General features: G+C 36.7%; 1 protein-coding gene across 1 annotated transcript in view; it reads left to right on the top strand.

Moving 5' to 3' along the window:
- The window catches only part of LOC139118332 (tetraspanin-7-like), a 50,205-nt gene that overhangs the window by 16,439 nt on the left and 9,708 nt on the right, over nucleotides 1-24,058 (top strand). The window contains exons 2-4 of the mRNA XM_070681594.1: nucleotides 16,473-16,661; nucleotides 21,329-21,403; nucleotides 21,993-22,094. Of these exons, the coding sequence (XP_070537695.1) occupies nucleotides 16,473-16,661; nucleotides 21,329-21,403; nucleotides 21,993-22,094 (366 nt within the window). The remainder of the gene's footprint in view (nucleotides 1-16,472; nucleotides 16,662-21,328; nucleotides 21,404-21,992; nucleotides 22,095-24,058) is intronic.

Below are 24,058 nucleotides of genomic sequence, written 5' to 3'. Positions count from 1 at the left end.
GTGAAAGTAACAACTCTGGGTTTTTGAATAAATTACCGGGTTTCGTTCACTTCAGTAACTGTGCTCTCGCTGTCGCTCGTAACGTTCGTAAATTACGAACAAAAATGAAAATTTACGAAAAAAATACATGCCCGATCGGCCATTTACGAACAATTTTGTTATTTTTGAAGCCTGATTTTCGGTCAAGATTATGAATTCCGGGGAAATACTGTCATATCTCGTCTTTCAAAAACTACTCTGCCCCTATCATCGGCGCATCGACAATGGTAATAGCTTTGGACTTTGACCTGTGCTAACATGAGCATGCGCGAAAAGGTTTCAAGATCCCCGGGTCGTGTACTCTCATACTGGTATGTCTGCATTACGGTAGTTTCGAGATACCCAAACACTCACATGCCGTCAACTTTGACGCGTGTGAAGCGGATCGAGGGAAGCGGGCAGTTACAAATGCTTCAGATAGATAGTATCCTCAGCTGGGAAAGAAAGTTGGGCAAAAAAACGGCACCTGATATGAAAAAATTGGAAACAATGAAACCGCCGAGAAGAGATCAAGACAGTCAGCCGGAAAGACAGTCGAACTGCAGTCCGGACCGCCCATGGTTGAACGATGTACCGTACCGCAAAGTGTTTGTCTGTGCATGGAGGTGGAAACGAGCCGGAAATCTTAGTTGTCATAGATTTGTCATTTGACGATCTGCAGATTGATTTTTTTTCAGTGAACTTGCCAATTTTAATAGGTTTCCTTCAAAATATTTTACAAGAAACTGTCTCAGCAAATGTTATGAATACTGATAGTTTTCTTTGATGATCCAAAGACAATGCTGTGCAGTCCCAAGACGAAAACGTTTATCCAGACAAAAAATAAATGAAGATCATCTGCTGCATTTTAAAGTATAACTGTCTCTAAGAAAACATTAGCAGGATCACCAGTCTCAGTTTGCGTACTTAAATTTGCTGTTAATGAGACAAAATTTGTGCTAACCACAGACTGCCAAATGTTCTGATCAGTGGCTGCTTTAAAAGAATTTTAGAGATGAACATGGCATAATGACTGCAGCTACCGAGAGGCACCACCTAACACCTATGGATGACATGCACACTTTCAAAGTAACAGAGCTTTCCAATTATGAAAAACAGGGGAGAGATTTTCTAGCATCTAAAACTTGTGCAAACACTGATAATATTAATGACCACTTCATATATTAAATATATAATCATCAAGCACTGACTACACACACAAAGGGAGTTACGATTTGTGTAACAATATACTTGAAAATGTTATGTTGTGCAATAAAGATCGATTAATTGAATAACATTCATGGGCCGGTTGACCAAAATGACACACTTTATTGTTGCAAGTGCTTGTGCTTGCAAGTGCTTGTTGAAATGGGCGGGCTCAGCATTGCATAATTTGTGCTTACTAATTTATTTTGAACCAAATTCGTAAATTTACTAACAATTTCGAAAGGCCAGGGAGAGCACAGAGTAAGAATTTCTCTTGTTCTATCAATTTACCGAAAATCTGGACACCGTTTTTTCCCCCGACTACTCAATTGTTGATTTCTGTTAAAAGATCTCAAGTCGCCATAGTCCTGTAACACCTAATTTTTTTAGGTAAAAAAACTCAAAAAGGCATATTTTTGAGAGAGATGGTCACAAACACTGTGATTTCGAAAAATAAATATATTTTTCACAATGTTCAGATATAGGGCTAACAGAAAATATATAATGTGTGGGGTCTAAAAGTGAAATTTATTGAGAAAAAGTGAGTTTAAAATAAGTATCATCTAACGTGTGTCTCTACCTTAATTTTGTATCCATGTCTTTAGTAGCTTCAGGGACTTTGGCCCTATGTTTTTATTAATATTTATTAGTCCCCATGGACACTGCCCGGGGGGACTCATAGGTTTGGTCATGTCCATGCATCCGTCTGTCTGTCCGTTCGTTCATGCAGATATCTCAAAGATGCCTGGAGCGATTTCATTCAAACTTGGTACAAGGATTAGTTCATATGTCATACATACGCACATTGATTTCTTCTGTGATACGATCCAATATGGCCACTGTGCGACCATTTTATTAGCGACGAAGTTACGTAACTGAGGAAGCTTATAGAGTTGGGAGAAGCAAAGTTGACGTCACTTCCATCAACAACTTCCGTAAAACTATTTTGTCACACCACGTGATCAGTGTTATCTAACGACTGCAGCATACCATTCACGCTGCACACTCACTATCAGCGAAAATAGTATCGTGTTGGATTGACATTATAATTGAACTTAGAGCGTACGTGTGAGTGTATTGGCTTACATGAAAATGCGATAGACAATGATGCATTTACGTTAGAACGTCCATGCTCGATCAAATTGTTTTTGTTCTGTCGGTGTAAATTACGAGATTGGTGGATGTGGATGGACATCTTGCGTGCGTTTGGTCTTTGTCTGACATGCATGTCGTTTCGATCTCCTTTTTACTTTGCAGGAAGAATGAATTACGTTTCTCATGGGTTTCAAATATGTAAAAAAAAAATACGAAGTTTTGAGTGGATTTACGATTTCGTTTGCAAAATTACAAGCGAAAATTTCAGCTTCCCATTTCATCGGCGCGACCGTGCTTTCTAAAGAAACCTCAGTCTCCTACTACCTCCATGATCACATGTTGTACTAGCCCTGCGTACGATGCTGTGTGTTCCGCTACAGCTATATCGCCCCGCTCACCACAGCCCTGCAAAGACCCGTACGTAGGGTCGGTGACTTCAATCCATTTTGTTCAAATCCATTTTGGGACTTGACGTAAAAAGCCAAATTACTGCCGAAATTCAGCATTCTTGGGCCCAAGTCGTATCCCAGGCTACCTCAGCTACTCGATCGCTTCCAAAATGCCAGTCTTTTATTCACTTCTCGTAAATAACCGTCGATGTCGGCAACTCTCTCGCTAGCCCTGCGTAAGATGCTGTGTGTGAACTACACCTAACAATAAAATGTTGTGAGATGTTGAAACAGTTTACCCTCCTTCCTACAAAGTTACAAATTCCCTGGTACGTAAAACAAACACTGTTGCTGTTCGATACTACCCATGAATACACTGAGGCCTGCTTGCACAGGCTCTAGAGTCAATGCAGGTGAACCGCTAGCCGCCACTGATACAATAAAAATCAAAAGGTGTTAACAGCGGCAGCCATGCACGGAGCCCGAGTAAATTTCAACAGACGGTTTCGCCCACTTTTATCTCAAATACAACTTGCTTATTGGGGTCGATCGATGCTCCAGTTCATCAACTTCATGAAAAATCACACCAATATCCAAAATCTCTCTGTTAAGTCCATGAAAAAGCTGTGTTTTCGGAGCAGTGTCAGCTAGGAAACGCTGTTATCATACATGACCCACATTGACCTATCACGAAATGTTCTGATTGGTTGTTACTTTTAAGGGATACGTCATCCGTTTCAGGGGGTGCTACACTCGAGAGATTTAGTTACACGTAATTACGTTCGATCAGTATCCGTAACGTCTTTGTCATGCAGTGTGCGAAACTCATGCAAAATCTCTACTGGCCCAGCGGGCCAGTAACTTTAAAAAATCACTGGCCCTGAAGGAAATCAACTGGTCCGATCATCAGGTCAAATCCAAATATAGTGGAGATATATACCTGCGCTCAGTCTAGGGGCCAAGAATATGAGGGATTGAAAAATAAATAAAGACACCACTTCAAAATCCTAACATCAAACTGTTTTTTTATGCCTTTTAATTCTTTTATTCTTTTTTAATTCTTCAAATGAAGATGACTATCAAAACCGAAAGTTGGGGCAACTGATCTCAGTGTTGAAAAACATGAAATCAGTAAAAGGTTAAGCACTACACATAAACGTTTTCATTTCCTAAATAGCCTTTCACAACAAATATTTCTAACATTGAGAAAAAGAGCACAAGCGTGGGCTTGAAACACGTCCAAACACAGAAATGCTAAGCATCAAGAACTCCGATCAGGGATGGGTAAGTTTTGGCAGCACAAACGCCGGATCACACACAAATGGAGTCAATACAACACTTGACTCACGATTCTGGCTTCTCCCTTTTGAGGGACTCATCATTAAAGTCAATGAAGGGAATACAAAAAATTAGGTCAACTGATAAAGAGAAATAATACTGAAATGTCCAAACCCACGTTAAAAGACAAATCACAAATTAAAATGTAAGCGTAATCTTTACAGTGACCAACTTGAGGCAAATGGCCATCAAGGTCAATGAAGACGGTACCATGCACAATGTTTAAATATCGGACATTTACTTTTTACTATCGGCGTTTGACGTCCGACATGTATCCGTCATCGTAACGATCTATATATCTGGTCTAAAATCGATACTAGACAATACAAGAATGACTTGCCTCTTGTCGCTGCACGACGGGTTTGAGAAATTGCCTATATTTTACCCCAGGCTGATACATATCGGCGATTTTAGGACTCTTTATAGCTAGGCAATTCTGGAATGACTGTGAAATCAAAGATGTTTACTCGATATTTATCGGCGATTGGGACCCCAATATCATCACCAGAATGACTCATCTCGTGTCTCGGGCACGTGTGGTCTATTTAAAATCACCGATGTTTATCGGCGATTTCGGGACAAACGTCCGATATATATGTTGGAGATTTGCATTGCCACCTCACAGATCTTGCCAAGCCCGACTTCATCATTGCGGCATCAACTTCGATACTATACTTGTCAAATCGGGGTAAATAATCGATGTATATCTGGGAGATCAAAACCTTACAGATTTGGCCCAGCGGTCTAGCCAGGCCGACTTCGATAGTCCGACTTTAATTATACGATTATTAGACTTGTCTAAAAGGTGGGTAAATATCCAATATATATGGAGGTTTCACCATCTTATAAATCTGACCTTAGTTTTAGTCAAGGGTCTATGATCTGACCAAACAATTCTAATTTCGATATTGTGATGCCCAGTAGCTGCAAATATCCGATATCATATAATGTTGAAGTGTCATCGAAATCCAGTTTACCTCGACACATGCAACTCGATCGATACGCTAATTATTCTTTTATGATCACGACGAGATCTCCACCCTAACACATGTAACGTCTTTCGCTTTGATGCATTACCGTATCTTTGAATAATTTTGTCAGGTATTTAGCTTAGCAAAACATTCTGGTAAACTTCTGTACAATAGGAAAAGCTACTGGCCCGTCTTTAGGAACAGCAGGACATATTTCAAGAGTTACTGGTACATCCGGCATGGAAACTGCTGGTCTCCGACCATCGGGTTAGCGTGAATTCCGCACGCTGTTGTCATGTGATAACCAGACGTTGCGTGCGTGTGGAGCAGTAGTTTGTAACGTCGAATGACACTTTTACACGTGGTCATAATTACTAATAGTATTTTTTTTTATAGATTTTCTAATGATTTCCGCGAATTTTGACAAGCAACCTCGTAGAGTATCACTGTAAATTGGCAATTATCTTTGAGGCCAAAAAAAGAAAATAAATTGTGCTGTTCTGTTCAGATAACATGGTTTTCAAAAATAAGGTAGGTACGTCGGCAGGATTTTTTTTTTCTTTTTACAAAATATTTTTATTTTTAAATATGCATTGTTCAGGGGTTCAGGGCGCTCAAACACTGGCCATAACTTTCCAGATCACAATGTACCATATAGGTATATAAAGGAAAAACATAAGACACCCTCTTTCAAGCAAAATCAAATGCCAAGTATCGAACGTGTGATTTTACGGATTTTTCTTTGTTTTCTTTTTAGTTACTTGTTTACATAGCTCCAAAAAAATTAGGGTCAGCAGATAAAAATAGAGTAGGTCGGGTTATCGGAACAGCACAATATTTTTTGTTTGACCTAAGAATACTTCGTATTTGCAACAGTACAAGAAGTTCTTGCTATGAGTTCCTGATACGAACGAAATCACAAAGATTTCTGTAAACCATGTAAATAATTTTATCTAATAAGAGAATCGGCAAGTTTAATTCGAGGGTACGATGAACTAAAGTAGTCCTCGCGTAGAGAAAATAATGTTTCTTAGAGCTTGCACGAATTTCGCTTGTTTCACATTGTACTACACATGATCAAAACGAAAACAAAATACTATAGCAGTAGCCTGTACAATATATGCTTCCACTCCGACTTGCACTAGGTGCAAACCCCCTGTTAGGTATGGCAACAAGTCAGGAATGTTAAGAAAATTTCATTCAAAGTAAGATAAGAAGTGAAAACATTAATGAGGAAAACTGTAAATCTTACTTACCAGTATGAATACGCTGCCATAGCGAAGCTTGTGGTGCGGACAAGTGAAAGTTAACCGATATTTTGAAATTACGTTCGTAAAACCGTCATCCAATCACAAGCTTCCCCTTGTGGGTCATGACCATTGACCCCAGTCAATGTGGGTCATGTATGATAACAGCGTTTCCTAGCTGACACTGCTCCGAAAACACAGCTTTTTCATGGACTTAACAGAGAGATTTTGGATATTGGTGTGATTTTTCATGAAGTTGATGAACTGGAGCATCGATCGACCCCAATAAGCAAGTTGTATTTGAGATAAAAGAGGGCGAAACCGTCTGTTGAAATTTACTCGGGCTCCGTGCATGGCTGCCGCTGTTACACACCTTTGATTTTTATTGTATCAGTGGCGGCTAGCGGTTCGCCTGCATTGACTCAAGAGCCTGTGCTGCTTTGCCTCTGTGAGTCCTGGGTCGTCCTTGAGTCTATCAAAAGTGTTACCTACTTTGCTGTATCAAAATTTGGCCTGCAACTACTCAGTTTGATAGTAAAAACCATTATTTCAAAGGAGACTTTCACAAATGGAGTCATAATACAAAGGAAAAGGAGAAAAACTGAGGTTATCTGAAAGGTCAAGTCTAGGTCATCTCATCATGTGATGTCAGGCATGAAGACCCCCTAATTACGCAATTATGGTTCACAAGAAACTACCTAGGGTGGTCCAATAGGTGAAAGGTAATTTTGCTGCCTTCCAATTTAAATGGCATTCAGCTTGATTGACTCCCATTCGGCCTACTTTCAAACTGCTATAACTTAAACAAGAAATTATGTGATTCTGAATGATTTTAATATTATTGTAGATTCCACCAGTTTAATGATCTAGAAGTGAACATCACCAGACATTTCTTGATGATATCAAAATATCAAATGAAAATATATCTGGGCTAAAACTTTTGAGACTGAATTTGTAAATTTACCAAGAATTTTCGGAAGCTAGAGGGGAAACAGACATAACAGTGAGATGGGCGGACCAGAAAGTCCATGGAAATCAAGCAGGTTGTTCTACATGAACATTGCTGTTTGGTGTATTGATTTGTAACACGTACACTATGCTAACATGTTTCAACACCCAAGGAAACATTTGCAACTTTATAGTCAAGGCGACATATTAATGAAATTATTTAATTTTGTATCGGAATATCACAAAACAATGTTGTGATCATCGCAGTCCAGCTGTTATGAGTAAGCATGTGTACTTGGCTGGACCGATCAAGTTTCTGCAAAAAATCATTTCACTGTCATTGACAAGCTAAAGTGACGTCTTTAAAATGTGTCCAGTCAATATCCAAAGAAAATCAAGGCATCAATGACACGAAGAAAGTTTGTCAGTCCCCACGGACGAAGTCTGGGGGGACTTATAGATCGGGTCATGTCCGTCTGTCCGTGCGTACGTACGTCCGTCCGTCCGTTCACGCAGACATCAGACTGAGACATGCCCTGGTCAGTTTCTTTCAAACTTTGCACAAGGATAGTACCCTACCCCATACAGATGCACGTCGATTTGTTTCACAATGCGATCAAATTTGGCCGTGTTAGACTTGGAGGACTTTTTAGTTTACACCTCCATAGACTCCCATGTATAAGGCAGTTCTCCATAGACTCCCAGTTATAAGGCAGTCCTCCATAGACTCCCATGTAAAGGCAGTTCTCCATAGACGCCCATGTATAAGGCCAAGAAAAATAAAAATTTAGTTTCTCATCGTATTCTAGTGCAAAAAGGATGCAGTGACACAGTTTTTAGTCCCCACGGATGAAGTCCAGGGGCTTATAGATTGGGTCATGGTGTCTGGGTCATTGTGTCCGTTCGTCCATCCGTTCGTCCATCCTTTCACACAGATATCTCAGACATTTTGACAAAATGTCACGTGACATTGGTGACCTTTGACCTCAAATATACATATTTGTCCATAACTCAGTAACCACAAGTGCTACACCCTTCATATATGGTATGATGGGATGACGCCACATATTATACCTCATTAATTATGCACATATCTAATTTTGAGCGAGCCAATAGAGCTAGAGGTCTGATTTTTGGTATATAGGGATAACTTAGCAATACATTTTTTTTGACAACATGTCACGTGACCTCAATGACCTTTGACCTCAAATATTCATATTTGTCCATAACTCAGTAACCACAAGTGCCACACCCTTCATATCTGGTATGATGGGAGACATTATGACGCCACATACTGTACCTCATAAATTATGTGCATATCTAATTCTGAGCAAGCCAATAAATATAGGGATAACTATAGGATAGAAATGTTTTGACAAAATGTCATGTGAACTTGATTATTTACCTAAAATATACGTTTATGTCAATAAATAAGTCCCACAAGTGCTATGTCCTTTATATTTAGTAGGATGGGAGACCTTATGACAACACACGCTTTACCTCATTTATTATGCACATATCTAATTCTGGGCAAGCGAATAGAGGTAGAGGTCTGATTTTTGGCATATAGGGATTTATTAGCAATACATTTTTTTTTCAAAATGTCACGTGACCTCAATGACCTTTGACCTTGATTATACATATATATATATATATATATATATATATATATATATATATATATATTATATATATATATATATATATATATGCATATCTCAGTAAGTTCTATACCCTTCAATTTTGATAGGATATTAGACCTTAAGATGTCACATCTTGTACCTCATTTATTATGCGCATATGTATTTCTTGGCTGGCCAATACAGCTACAGGTCTGATCTTTTTTCCCAATTTAGAACAATAACTTAGACATGCCTCATGTGTTTCAAATTGGGAACAACGACATAGACCTATGTGCCCATAGATCTCAACATATCAATCCAGTGATACTTCTTAATGACCACATTTCCCTGCCCCATCAAGACTAATACTCCTATTACTTTGTCAGTCATTGTCGATGACTTGTTTAGAATTATATTTTCGTCTAAACTACAGTTCTTTGATGCAGTGTGGTCGTCTGGCAATCCATCATCACGGCGGATGTAGTGCATCCAATACACAGTCCACACTGTCCAATCATGCGTGCATATGTTTTCCTGTTATAATTCAATAGGGTCAGAATTTTGTAGCAAGGAACATACAAAATCTTGCAGATAAATCAATTTGGATGATCTATGTACATCTATGCAAATTCCAAGTTTGGTGGACATGTGAAAATTATGTTTTTTTACCTTCATGTACAAGATGGCATGTTTACCAAGCTGGACGCTCACTCCTACAAAACCAATAGGTTTTATTACAGTTTCACATTTCAACCCTTTCTTTGCATCTTTCTCAGCAACATTCCCCAAACCTCTCTCCTTGCATCCCTACCGCTAAATGCACTGAGGAGCACAGTGTCATCATTGACGCTGTGCAGCCATTTTATTACAATTTATTATGTACAAAGCCATAACTCAGACATGTTTCTTTCTAGGCGCTGTAGAAATGTTTTGGTAGCATGTAAAGTCTATGGTAGAAATGTGACTACTGTAAAGTTGCTACCAAAACATTTCTACAGTGCCTAATATACGCTAAATATCTGCGTATTTGTTACGAGTAGAACAAAATGTAATTTTTGTTCCCATTTTTTCATTGTGTCTGTATAGCCTCTGATGAAGGTCGTCCATGTACGTCCAAAATGTTAGGAAGAATAAAATCTATTGTATAGTAGCAGATGGGTCTTGTCAACTATTTTTCACACCTCATGTATCCATTATCTACAAGTACACACTGCAAATTTCACATATGGACTGTGGTTGGACTGACCCACTTGATATTCACCACTAAAAGTATTACTCTTTGACAAAAGTAAAGGATTGTTCTGTGAGGTCAGATTCACTTTGTTGGTTTTGTCGTTGTTTGGTGTTGTCTTTGTATGTCCTAAAAACCCAATTGGTAAATTTTGTGGTGAACACTAAGCATTGTCAAAAAAGTGGAAAATTACTCACACCAAATATTGTCAAAATTCAGTCTGACTGTTTTCACAAGAATAATTAATCACTTGTCTCTTAGCTGGAAATATTTATTCTGGCCATCAGCTCCAAGATGTAATAGTCCATTCCTTTAATAATCATGCTTGCATTATTTATCATGAATTGTTATGTCATTAGGTTTGACAAGATATTTGTGAATACAATATCCGCCAAGAGCATACATGAATGCATTTTATAATATATCATATTTGCCTCAGTCTGATGTGTGTGACCTTGATGTAGTGTATGGCGATAACTGTGTCATGCCCCATAAAATTTAATGAAATATGGTTTCATTATGCTTGGTTCATTTCAGTGAGAAAATTGCTGGATACAATTTTTACTGGTGAACATTTTCTTTCAAACTGATATTGAACGGCTGTCATTTTTTCATGCAAAATTAACTGGAAAGGCCAACAGTATGTGACAATATCAGCTGATATGTGACATTTTTAGCTTAGAAAGCATTTGATATGTTATTTCGCAAAGAAAGCAATCGCAGTCTGAATAGTTTAATTTGCAAGAGTATCTGCCATTTTGTTTGAGGATGAACATTTTTAGCTCACATTTGGTAAACCAATGTGAGGTTATCATATAAGCTGAAGTCGGTGGCCTCTGTATTTATGTATATATGTATGTATGTGCGTAAAGTACTGTATGTCTGTCAACATCAAAAACGCGCGAACTGCTGCACTTTTTAGCTTGGTATTTCGGTGGTGTGTGGATGCATCCTGGGCTATAGGGGTTTTCATCAAATTAAGTTTGCATTGCCAAATTATACAAATGAGCTTAAAAAGTCTTAAAATGGTCAAAAAGTACTAACTCAAGAACCACCGTTTTGATTGCTTTGAAAATTAGTATGCAAGTACCTTAGGTAGACCTTATCATAGACCCTTGAGAAAAACGGGACAGGCAACTGCTGAGGTTTCTTTGTGTGATCTATCTTGGAATATATTAAAGTTTATTTGCCAAGCGGTCCCCGACAATAATACTTCGTACTTAACACTGAATCTCATTAACGATCAAACTGACGTTCTGAATATATACACTTTGCTCTTGCATGGCACGTTCTGAGTAATGACACAGAGAATTTGAGGGTTTTTTTGATACTAGTCATGGTGAATGTTCTGGTAACGATGAAGATCACTTTTTGGATTCTAGCCGAAGCCAACGGGAAAAAAACAGATGATAAAAACAGTGTACATTTAGCCATAGACGCTACAGAAAACTCTTGCTTCCACAGTCCTGCGAAACAAAAATCTGACCTTTATTTTATCTGTCATGCATTATTTGACGAAAATCAGGGTACACAAAAAATTACTTCTCCATCGGAGCTCAAATACACGACCTCTAACATTTTGGTACTGTTTTAGCCTAAAGAAAGACCAAAGTTCTGATAAGCTACTAGTGTCTGCATCCGCAAAGTACTAGAAACTACATTTGTAACACTGACGGTTGGTGGAGTCAGAAGCTGTAAGGTAGACATGCATTTACACAAAGCGGAACGCTGTCCTCGTAAATTTGGCCGTTCACAGTTTTCAAACAACAACATTTCAGTAGTTAACATACATACTTTACCAAATCATGGAGCACTCCTCGCACAAAAAATATTCCGAGGGTTAAAAAACTGCATAAACGAGGGAAAATTCGGAGATACACGGACGACTGCGGAATGTAAACAACTCTGTGGTGTCAACTGCTGTCAAGTTTGGAACTGCAGCGATATGTGTTTCGGATTTCTATTCGAAACTTTGTCACTTTACAGCTACATACTGACTCCCTGCAGACTTCTAGTTGCATCGAATCTCGCTACCAATATGTAAAAAGTACTTTAAAACCATTTTAACGAATTATCCTGAAAATAGTTGTAACACTTTTCTTTCTAAAAATGGACTTGCGGGTAATCCGAAATAACTTGTAACCCGAAAACATTATTACCGTATACCCGTATGCACGTGTCCATGAACCGGATGTTGTGCAGTCGATCAGGTCCCGCTCCATTCCGTCCCCGACTAGCCTAGATTGCTTTACCGTCCGCTTGCCTCCGTACCTCCGTCCCCACTCCCGTCTAGTCTCGTGAGCAGTATTTCGAGCTGGAGTTGTAAAAACTGCTCATTTGAATGTCAATGGTCACCAACTGAGACCATGAGGTCACCAGCGTCCCTTCCAAAGTCAATCACTGAAAATGACCCTCTCATGATTGGCCTATGACTTGGTTGGGCAGAGCTGCAGTGTCTACACAATTAACATATTTGACGTCATATTAATTAGCTCTGCCCGACCAAGTCATAGGCCAATCATGAAGGGTCATTTTCAGTGATTGACTTTGGAAGGGACGCTGGTGACGTCATGGTCTCAGTTGGTGACCATTGACATTCAAATGAGCAGTTTTACAACTCCAGCTCGAAATACTGCTCATGAGACTAGACGGGAGTGGGGACGGAGTACGGAGGCAAGCGGACGGTAAAGCAATCTAGGCTAGTCCCCGACCCATTAACACCTCTTAATTATTCCAAGTAGGATCGCACGCTGCTAATCCCAAAGACCCTTTGCTCTCTATCGCAGTTGCCTGTCCCGTTTTTCTCGAGGGTCTATGACCTTATAGACTTTTATGTATATTGTGAAGATATTTTTAATGTTGTATTTTTGCTGAATTTTTGTTTATATTTTCCTCATTTTAAATCAAAATTATTCTTCTCTGAAACCACCGACCCAATTGCTCTCAAATCTGGGTTGGATGTTTGCAAGGGTGTCACTCTCCTAATTTGTTGAAATTACAACAAAATTGGCAAAATCACAGGAAGAAGGTAAAATCTGAGGGGTATTCAGAGTTTCAGCTAACACTGCATGCACAGACATGTGAGCTTAGTACGTAGTTTGCCGGAGGTGCTCTTTTAATACTAGTATATCTTTGTTTACTCATGAGGTTGACATACTTAATTACTTCAACTATGAATAGAAATTTTTATCATAACAGCCTAGGATGAATAGGGCAACCTATTTTTAAATTGTTCTGCATCTTAGCTGTGAATTATATGCAATATTTTCATGATTTTAGTTTCAAACCAAAGCTGGTTCATGTAAATGTGTTAAATGAAGGACACGTTCAGAACAATGCTTGCTGATTTGGACCATACAAATGGGTTTTAATAGGTTAAATAATAAACAACTGTAGGGCACTCATAAAACTGTGCACACAGAAAAGTACGAAAAATGCAATATTTCCTGCATATACACATTATGATCAGAAAAGAAACAAGCATGATACCATTCACTTGAATACACAAAATGTTGGCCAACGTTTTGTTGTTATAATCTTTATTTTTTCTGTCACATGATTAGTTTTTGAAAGTGGCGGAAATCCACATGATGTTAAAACTTTTGAATTTACATGCCACTTATAATTGATACTTATGACAGTGTAATGTACATTTTAGTCTTTAATGTGTGTTATTCAAAGAAAATTTAGAAAACTGAGGATATTTCGAGATATTCGCTCATATTTGGTATACCAATATGAGGTTATTGTATAAGCTGAAGTTGATGGTGTATGTATGTATGTATGTATGTATGTACGTATGTCTGTATGTATGTATGTATGTATGTATGTATGTACGTATGTATGTATGTATGTATGTCTGTATGTATGTATGTATGTATGTATGTATGTATGTATGTATGTATGTATGTATGTATGTATGTACGTACATCATGTCCATCAAGATCAAAAACACGCGAACCGCTGCACGTTTCAGCTTGATATATGGTGTGTTGATACATCCTTGGCTATAGATGGGATTTTGTTCAAATGAAGTCTGCATTGCCAAAATTATGCATATGAGCTTAAAAACTGTGAAAATGGTCGAGAATTAATAACTCAAGAACCGCTGTTTTGATTGCTTTTAAAATTTGTGTGCAAGAACCTTAGGTGAACCTTATACAGTTTTATGAATATCGTGAAGATAGTTTGTATTTTTGCTGAATTTTTTGGTGATTTTTCATTTCAATATGCATGTTCCTAAAGTTGACCTCCAGTACCTATTACCCTCTATAAATAAAGAGTAATAATAATAATAATAAAAATAATAATAAACATGGCACAGATGATCTTTTGGTGATGTAATGTCATGCATTGATATGTAGTGGTATCATGTCGATTAAATGCTGATTTGCATATTTAATAAGTTTTTGTAGGTAGACTGATATGTTAACAAATTATTCGTCAAATTTCATGAAACTTGGTGCAGATATTGAGCTCATATTGCTTCAACATTTGAATGAAGACATTTATCAGGGTCTTTTCAAATTAATTGTTACTTTGCATATTTAATGAACTTTTCTAATTACATGTAGTGGGCTATTTCCAGAAATACTGCATCAAATTTGATGAAACTTTGTACAGATGTTGTGCTAAGACATTAAGCAGTATCATGTCAAATGATTGCTAATTTGTATATTTTGATGAACTTTCATTATTGGTATGATATGGCTAGAAATGCTGTATCAAATTTGATGAAGAAAGGTATAGATGTTTATCTTCCAGTAGTGTTATGGCATGCAAAGATATGTAGAAGTATCATGTCAATTAAGTGCTGATTTGCATATTTAATGAATTTTCGTAATTAAGCTGATATGGTGAGAAAAGGTTCATCAAATTTCATGAAACTTTGTACAGATGTTGAGCTCACATTGCTTTAAGATTGAATAAAGACACAATGCAATATCTTGTTAATCAATATTTGATTTACATATGTAATGAATTTTTCTTATTAGAGTAATATGTCCAGAAACACTTCATCCAATTACATGAAACTTTGTATAGATATGTTGATCTCACAGTGTTGTAATACAATTCATTGAGACTTGGTGGTATCGTTTATGAAATGTGGTACACGTGATAATCAATCAGTGTTATACAGTGTTAGTACAGGGCTCGAAGTTAACTTTTTTCCCTGGTAGTACCATTGGGCTACCATTTTCTGAAGTTGGTAGCCCAGTGACAAGGTCAGGTAGCCCATGTATGAATGAAGAGTTTTTTTGTAAAGGATATTTTATTGAATATTCGGCACAAAGTCCATGTAGCCGACAATGAGATGCTAATGATATGCGTAGTGTAACTCCTCCACTAACTTTCGGCTGGTTGCTCACTTTCTACTATTTTTATAGTATTTTATACAAAGGCACAGACTTGTTCTACCTGCAACTTAAAACTGATAGTGATTTTGTAGCTCATTCTTTACTATTTTTCGTACTATTTGATAGCCGGTATCAGAGAGTTCGTGTTCGTGTCGGCTATATAGACGATCTGCCGAATATTCTAATCATTTGACATCAATACCTGCATATCATAGTTTTAGGAGAATGGTATTGCATGTGTAGTGGACAACAGTGCGCCCCAAAGTTTGACAACCTATTCACACATACGCATCTAGCTTATATGCAAATTTTGATGTTCGCCATGACGACGGCTTTTCACTCAGCACGTGTAAACATAACATGGCTAAGAAAAGGTTGGCTATGAATTTCAGGATGACAACTTGGTACAGTCATGTTCCTAATTCTTTCGTGGCGATTTTGACTATATTTCTCTACCATAGTACACTATCATTGGATGATCTCGTACACTTCGAAAGCATAATTTGTGGATGGCCCGACAACTTTTCTTTGCAGTTTGAATAATTTTGTGTTTAATTGTGATTGATACAAGGTTATTACTAAATATGAAAATGAATGTTCATTATTTGCCATCATGTCTGTGTCTAGCTGTATGAGCTGTATGACTGTATGAGCGTTGATCATCTTGCCCATTAATTAATTTTATGTCCCAGGCTTTGGTAGTCTGTGTGGGCTACCATTTCATGGGTTTGGTAGCCCCAGAGAAAAGTCGGTAGTCTGTGGACGCGCAGGACTACCGCTAATTTCGAGCCCTGTAGTAGTATGCAAAAATATTTGGTAACATCCTGTCGATCAATTACTAACTGACTTATTTAATGATCTTTTGAAATTTTAGGGTGGCAGCCCACATTGGTTTTACGTTTTCACCACCATGGAACTCATTCTTAATCTTTGGACTCTATCCCCTCTAAGGACTTGTAATCAAAGTACCCATTAACAAGTGGGGACTGTTTCATCAATGATGACTTGTTCAAATGCAAATTGATAAAAAGATGTTTTTATATTTTGCAGTGTAGTGGTGTAGCCATTCTATCCATTGGTATATGGGGTAGGATAGGAATGGACAAGTACAATGAGCTGTCCACGGATGACTATTCTAATGTACCATATATCTTGATTGGTACTGGTGCTTTCATCATCATCGTTGGACTCATAGGGTGCTGTGCTACTTTCAAGAATATTTCTTGGTTACTTAGATTGGTAAGGTTCATCATAGACCCTTTTCATAAGTCTATCGCCCTCCTGTGGCCACTGTGAATTTGAAGTCAAACTGAGGCGACTGGGGAAAACACTCCAGCTCCTGCCCAGGGTTTTCCCCAGTGGCCTCGCTTTGACTTCAAATTCCCAGTTGCCATAGGAGGGTGCTAGACTTATGAAAAGGGTCAATTGATTTATATACTTCTATGTTGAGTTATTACAGGTACCACGATTTTATCACTATTTTAGCTCATGTGTGTCACACACGTGGGCTTATGGTTTAAAATTTTCTGTAGAAATTCTATCGAATTTGATGACAAAATTCAATTAAAGTGATACAGAATTTCTACAGAAATTCTACTGAACCTTTATGGAAATTAACGGAGTTTAATGGAGTTTTGGCCCCTTTTTCTGTGGAAATTCAACAGAATTTCTGTATCATTTCTGTAGAATTTACAGAATTTCTATGTAATTCAATACACGTTCTACAGAGTATCTGTAGCACTATATTGATATTCTACCACATTCTACAGAATTTTTATGTAGAATTTCTGTAGAACTATATTTAATTTTTGCACTCTTTTACAGAAGTTTGTTTGTCTTACACGAGTTCAATCTCTTAGAAGGTATGACAACAATATGTGTTAAACTTTTACTAAGTAAGGAATACCACCTTGTGATATTGCCATAGATACCAATGCATGGAATTACTGCAAAACTCACAAAAAATCAGTCAGCAAGTAAATTATAAACATGTAGTTTATTTCTAAAAGAATTATGATTAACAATCGATCAAAACTTGATGAAACATACAGGGACTACAAAATATAAAGCAACCTACACATATGAATGCAAGGCCTACCTCTCCAGTCTAGCAGTTTTGACCTCAGCCAAGTGCATAATTAAAGTGTTGTGTATCTTAACTCATGTAATTTTCAGTTGATGCTGCAATGTGGATCCTTACAGTTGTGACATATTAGTGAGCTCCCTTCTTCATAACACTGTTAGAATCTTGCTAATGGACCTTGGATCCTAATGTTCCATGCAATTTGGAGTTGAACTTTAGTACTTTTCATAAGAGCCATGTGCACTGTGGACTGCCTCAAGTTCAAATGAATAATGCGTGGCTACAGTGTTATGTAATCAGCCCATTGTAAAGGCAGGAACTATTTGCATAACAAAGCAAAGGCACAGGTCAGCTCACTTGACTTAGGATCAAACAAAGAGAGTCTTGTTGGTCTGTGTACAGTCATGAAATGTACAAATAAGCAATGGTAAAAGGAATGGTACAATTGAAACTATATACATTTTCCTGGGATGTGTGTGTAAATGAAAATAGCTTTTCAGAATTAAAGGGTACATGAGAATGTGCTTAGAACTCTCCATAGGTAAATGTCACTACCTCTTCCATATTGAAACCAGCTATATATACGTCACTGAGTTCTTATCAAAGCTCATGCCAACATGCAAAAACATGAACTTAAGTCTGAAACAGTGTAAACTGTGGGAAAAAAACAGAAAAAAAATTTCCACAAAAGCTATGGAACCGAAAAATTCCATAAAAAATATGTTTAATTTCTGCAGATTTTCTACAGAAAATTATCAGCAAACTTCAATAGAATTTAAAGTTTCTAATCACATTAAAATTCTATAACATTTAAATTTTTCTACAGAATTGTATTGAAAATTTTCATTGAATTTCAACAGAAGCATATTTCCATCAGATTTCCATAAAATATACAGAATTTCTATAGAATATCAGAGTTCAATAGAATATCTACAGACTATTTTCGTACGTGGGCTTATGGTTTAGCAGTGTCTGTCTGTTTGTGTGTGTTGGTCTGTCTGTCTGTAAACACGATATCTCAAGAACGGCTCAACAGATTTCAACCAAAGTTGGTACACAGGTTCAAATATCAAATGGCAAGAACTGATTAGATTTTGGTGGCCGTGGCTTGCATATACTAATGGTGTTATCACAGTTTTAATTCTTCTGTTACACACAGCTTCCGCTAGGATTTTCAAACCTACATAGGCTGTAAGCAAATGGTTTTTTTATTTGCGTAAAATGTATCAAAAACGCATACAATTACATGTATTTACCTATAAATTAGCTATAAATTCTCTGTCAATGGTATTCATTTCTTTACTTTTCCAATCTACTACTTCTGACGATGTTTTTGCTTCTTGAACTCTATCATCGCTGCTCTGAAGTCAAATTCACCAAATCTTGGCCCTTCCATTGTTACCACCATCAGATCATTTATGACATCTTCACTCAAACAATTACGTTTCGATGTTTTAATCGGGTACTGAATCCATGTTCACATGTGACAGATAAGACTGGAATCACGGCTGCAATTACACCATGATATGTCATATGTATGTTTCGCATCTCTTTACAAGTAGAAAAACTTTTATTTGTAACTGTTTTGCCTTTTATGTTTGACTGCCTCAGAGAACCGTCTCTGTATTGCACATTACCCAGCATGTTCTGAACGTTTTTGCTACATCCAGTTACTGTTGCCATAGAATTTCTCATCAAGTTTAAAGTTCTTATGAACAAATGTACACGGTCTGAGAGATACTGTAATTATCACCTTGAAAAATGTACAGGATTGGGTTAAGCAAGGAAGGGTCCATATATTGTGAGACAACTTCCGTAGAAAAGCTTAGTTGATATGTCACATTATATAAAGGTTGGTCCTTTTGTTATTTGTCTAGGATAAATGCCTTCATGGTTTGTAACCAACTGCCAGTTTATAGGGATGGAATACCTTACCAATATGAAAAGGAAAGAAATCTCGGCTGCTTTCAAGTGTTTTCTCTTTGTAATACTGAAAAGTTGATTAAAAGTTACAAGTTGAAGGCAAAAAAACATGGATGATTTTACAGATTAAGGAGTCAATCACCGGCATTGTAATCACAGTTCATATATGTTGACATGGCAAAAAATTCATTGCTGTTTTAATTGGTGATCACAGAAATATCAGAACAAAATATGAATTCATCAGTTTATTACAGCATTATCCATGACAGCAATATAAATAATTAGACTAGATCTTTTGCACAAGGCAAATTGACACCACCAAGGTTTCAATTGTATACAGACCACAGCAAACTAATAGAAGTAGACGCAAGCCAGCTGGTGATATGTAAATGAATAAACTAATAAAGAAAAATGGATAAATTTTTTTCAAACTGAACTGTTTATATGTCCCAGTAAAAGTATGACTTTTGAAATGATTCAGTATTTTTCGACAAATAACCACTACTACTTGTCTTGTTGACACTTTGTATCAGGCTGATGTCCAGACATGAATTCAGAGGATAACACTAACAAATTCATGTTTATGATAATACACTGAAAATGAAAGGAAGGGTACACTAGCAGGTTATTTTCCCTTTTCCTCAGGTGAAGAACAAGAAAATGTAATTGCTGAACTGAACTAAAATTGTACCAATTGTTGACATTTAGAATAGAAATAGGCTTTATTTGTTGGCTGTTTGATATGCCCATGTGGAAGTGATTGCTGATTACAGTGAGATATATACCAAAGAATGCATAATGAAATCGGTAAAAGACTTACCTTTTCATACCCCAATAATACTTGTTGAGTTCTACAATAGTTATTTTGGAGTAGCGACAGGTACTCAATAATAGTCTATGTTGTTGGATTTTCCTAAGTGAAGGCTATTAGCTTAAATAATTGCACAACCATATTTTTACACTTTGATTTGATTTTATACAACATGACCTTGAAGCTGATTGGCTCACACTGTGAAAAATAATTGATGTTCTTCCTTTTGTAGAGGAATGTCAATTTTCATGTCATACTTACTCTAGGGGTCATTAACTTTGTGGATCAATTATTGCTCAATTAGATGTGTGTGTATTTGGCTGATGGGACACCTGATTTGATATTCATAAATCTGTCATAAATAATCGTCAATATTAGTATAAAGGTCAAACAAATTTGATTTATTTATTATTAATTGTGCCAAAGTCATCAAGAAAGTCTTTACCCGTTCTTAGACTAGTTGAAAAAGCCACTGAACACATAAAAATAATGTTTTGAAGTAAACCAGCACTTTGAAAATATCTCAGTTGTGTGATTGAAAGATAAATTCTTTAAAAAAGAGTGTGTAAATCTTTTCAATATTTAAATTTAAGGTTCTCTGTTTGTTAAAACACTGAATCATTGGAATTAACTTGTGATCTGAATTGTCAGTATGTCATTGATCCAATGACAAGCAAAACATTATATCATTTTCATAAAATATGTTGATTTTAAGAGCTGAATGTCTGTGGAATGAGCATCTCATTACATATTGCTCTGTATGGCAGTTACCAGAGTCCTCAACCCTGTTATTGTACGTCAGTGTATGTCCACTGTGTTACCTGTACAAAGTACCATGGATGCGTAACATACCAACACTTCAACTTAATTCAATCTGAAAAAAAAGCAAATATTGCTTTCAGGAATAAAGATGAATTCCAGGCTCTATATTTTTAAAAATATGTTTCCATGGTATGATTTCCATGGTATGATTCCCATGGTATGATTCCCATTGTATGATTACCGTGGTATGATTTCCATGGTATGATTTCCATGGTATGATTCGTCCTTCAACAAATGAATGAAAGTAATTTATGTTTATCTTTTCAGTATGGTTTACTGCTATTCATTGTATTGATTGCTGAGTTGGCAGCAGGCATCTCAGGGTTGATCTACAGACATCCAGTAAGTTTTATTCATTCCAACCTTCATTCTGTTTTGCTGTTCAACAGCTTTTTCACTGGACACCTTCATAATATTCATTTTTGATTAGTAGTTATGGTTTCATGATGAATCGTAGTATATTTTTAATGCACTTCAGTATTTGATAATTTAACAGTTTGTCTTGCTTTGAGAAAGTGGATATATGTATGTGTGAATTAGCACAACATCATATTTACTATATTCTGCAAGCTAAAAGGCTTTCTAAATTGTCTCTGTAGGTATTGCTGTATTTGCATGTGTGCCTGTGATGATATAGTATTATTTTGTGGATAAGTTAACAGATAAATGAACCTGAAACACTACTGTAACATTAACGGACAGGCAACCTTTACAATGTATAAGCATCCTTTACATGTGACTGTCGAGTGGTTTCATGAAAATTACTCATGACATTCTGTAAAAAAAAAAACTTTTTAATTCATGACAATTGTAGCCGGTGAAAAAGCATCTGCAGATGCAGAAAGTTAACCTTGATGGAATAAATTCATGTAGGATGTATCTGTCCATGTTATCAGAATTAGCATTATAGTTTGTTTTATTTGATATTCAGCTGCAAGAAGGATTCCATAAGGGACTTACCTCTGCATTGCATGATTATGGTAAGGATGGACACAAATCAGACAGTGATGCTGTGGATGAATTACAAGAAAGTGTAAGTGTAATATACAATGTCAAATGTGTGAAAGACGGTCAGGGATGCAGGATTTAATTAAGAGAAATTCATAGCTTTAATGTGCTTGGTGAATCAAACAAGGATTTATCATATACCAGGCGCTAGTGACATGCTTTTGTAACGCTATTGGGAAAAAATGGCCTCATATATGTGTAACAATTTGCTGTATCAGGTGCAGGTACACTTTGTCCAAATATAGGCAAGTGCATGCATTACTTTTTCTGGTTACTATGTACGTTGCTATCAGCAAACATTTCAACCGTAAACAAAGCCAGCATGAGATTCAAATGTCTCTTTGTTCTGATCATAAGGGAAAACAATGAAATTGGTTGATATTTCTATTAAAACCAAGTGTTAACTAAGCATGCTACATTAGAAAAGTCACCATCCATCTCCAGCTTCTGGTACAAGGTTGTTTCATCAAAAATTATCACAAATTTTACCAAATAGCACTATATTTTTTCAATAAAACTATTTTCTGATGATCTGATCTCACTGCCTATGCAAAGTAATTCATAATTTATATCACGCAGTTGTTCTTCTTACATCTTGATTTATGCCTTATTCTTTGTTAGTTAATCTACGTTGTTTTATGAGTAAAATGACATCATTATGTATATCAATACACAGCCGGATATGACCATTGCCTGTATGGCGCTGATACAGGTTTTATGGACCAAGGTCATAGGGTGTACTGGCCCTCAAAGGCTCGGGCACTTCTGCTGTACGCCCTTGGTCTGTAAAACCGGTATCAAGGCCATAAAGAGTATTATTGTACTTGTGGTGAAATACCCAGTGTATGTAGCAGTAAAATTTAGGATAAAAATTTCTGAAGTGCATTGCTCATGAAAATTTATGTAGGGAAATGAAGAAAAAATGTTGGCAAAATTAAAGTTTGATGAATGTGTTCTTATCAGGTAAAGCTGGATTTCTTTTAGAAAGAACGAAATCAATGTTATGTTATTTAAGATCTTTCCAAATAAGGGGGCTATATTGATCTAACTTAATCTGTGCTATTTACACTAGTAATATTCTTGAGAAGCAAAGACTGTATTGCAAGTGAAACATAAGCTATCATGCAAAAAGGCCATATTCTATATCCTATTTTATTTTCCTAGAATACATATTTTGTATTCAGATTTATTACGTATTGATAACAACTGCTGAATGATCATACCGGTACTCTTCCAAGATGCATAAGAAACATAATTGCCATCAACGAATCTTGATTGCCATTAGTGAAAACAATCAAGTACAAATGTGGAATATGGATATGGTCAAAATAAGCATAAAAACTGGTTTAAGTGTTGATGTTCACTGTTTAAAGGGGTGGGCAGGATATAAGAAGAAGCAAGATGGCAGAAACCCTTATTATTCAAGATGCCTCCGATCAAGTAACATGGAGAGATTATAACTCCAGGGAATCTAGGTTTTTCAGTTTGTTTCAGTGAAAAAGTTAAAAACCAAGGTTGTTGTCTTCGCAAATACATCAGTGTTTGAATACAGCACTAAGTTTTGAAATCTGACACGTTTTTCAGATATATTTTGTCCATTTGTTTGGAAAGTTAGATAAATGATCACTCCTGCATTGAAAATCACTGCCAATCAAACTGGTTGTGTAAGCCACAGAGTTATAAACTCCTGGTGTGCATTAATCCTAATCCAGAGTAATCCATGTTGGTTATGTAAACAGATACAAAAAAATGTGCGCTCCTTTCCAAATGACTCACTTACTATCAGCAGTTAACAATTGTATAGTAGTGACTATTACATCCATACTATGACTGAACAATGCAGTGTAACAGATAATATGTGTATGAAAATGATATTAAGTGGCACGGTATTGGTTTATGCCACATAAAATTGCTATGAGATTAAAGATGACTTTGTCATGTTTGTTATATCCCAGAGAGACAACAAAGTAGCAGTTATCATAAAATTCT

Source organism: Ptychodera flava, chromosome 19, assembly GCF_041260155.1.
Source record: "Ptychodera flava strain L36383 chromosome 19, AS_Pfla_20210202, whole genome shotgun sequence".
Lineage (NCBI taxonomy): Eukaryota > Metazoa > Hemichordata > Enteropneusta > Ptychoderidae > Ptychodera > Ptychodera flava.
The sequence above is the reverse complement of the archived record's forward strand: the minus strand, read 5'-3'. Positions and strand labels throughout refer to the sequence as shown.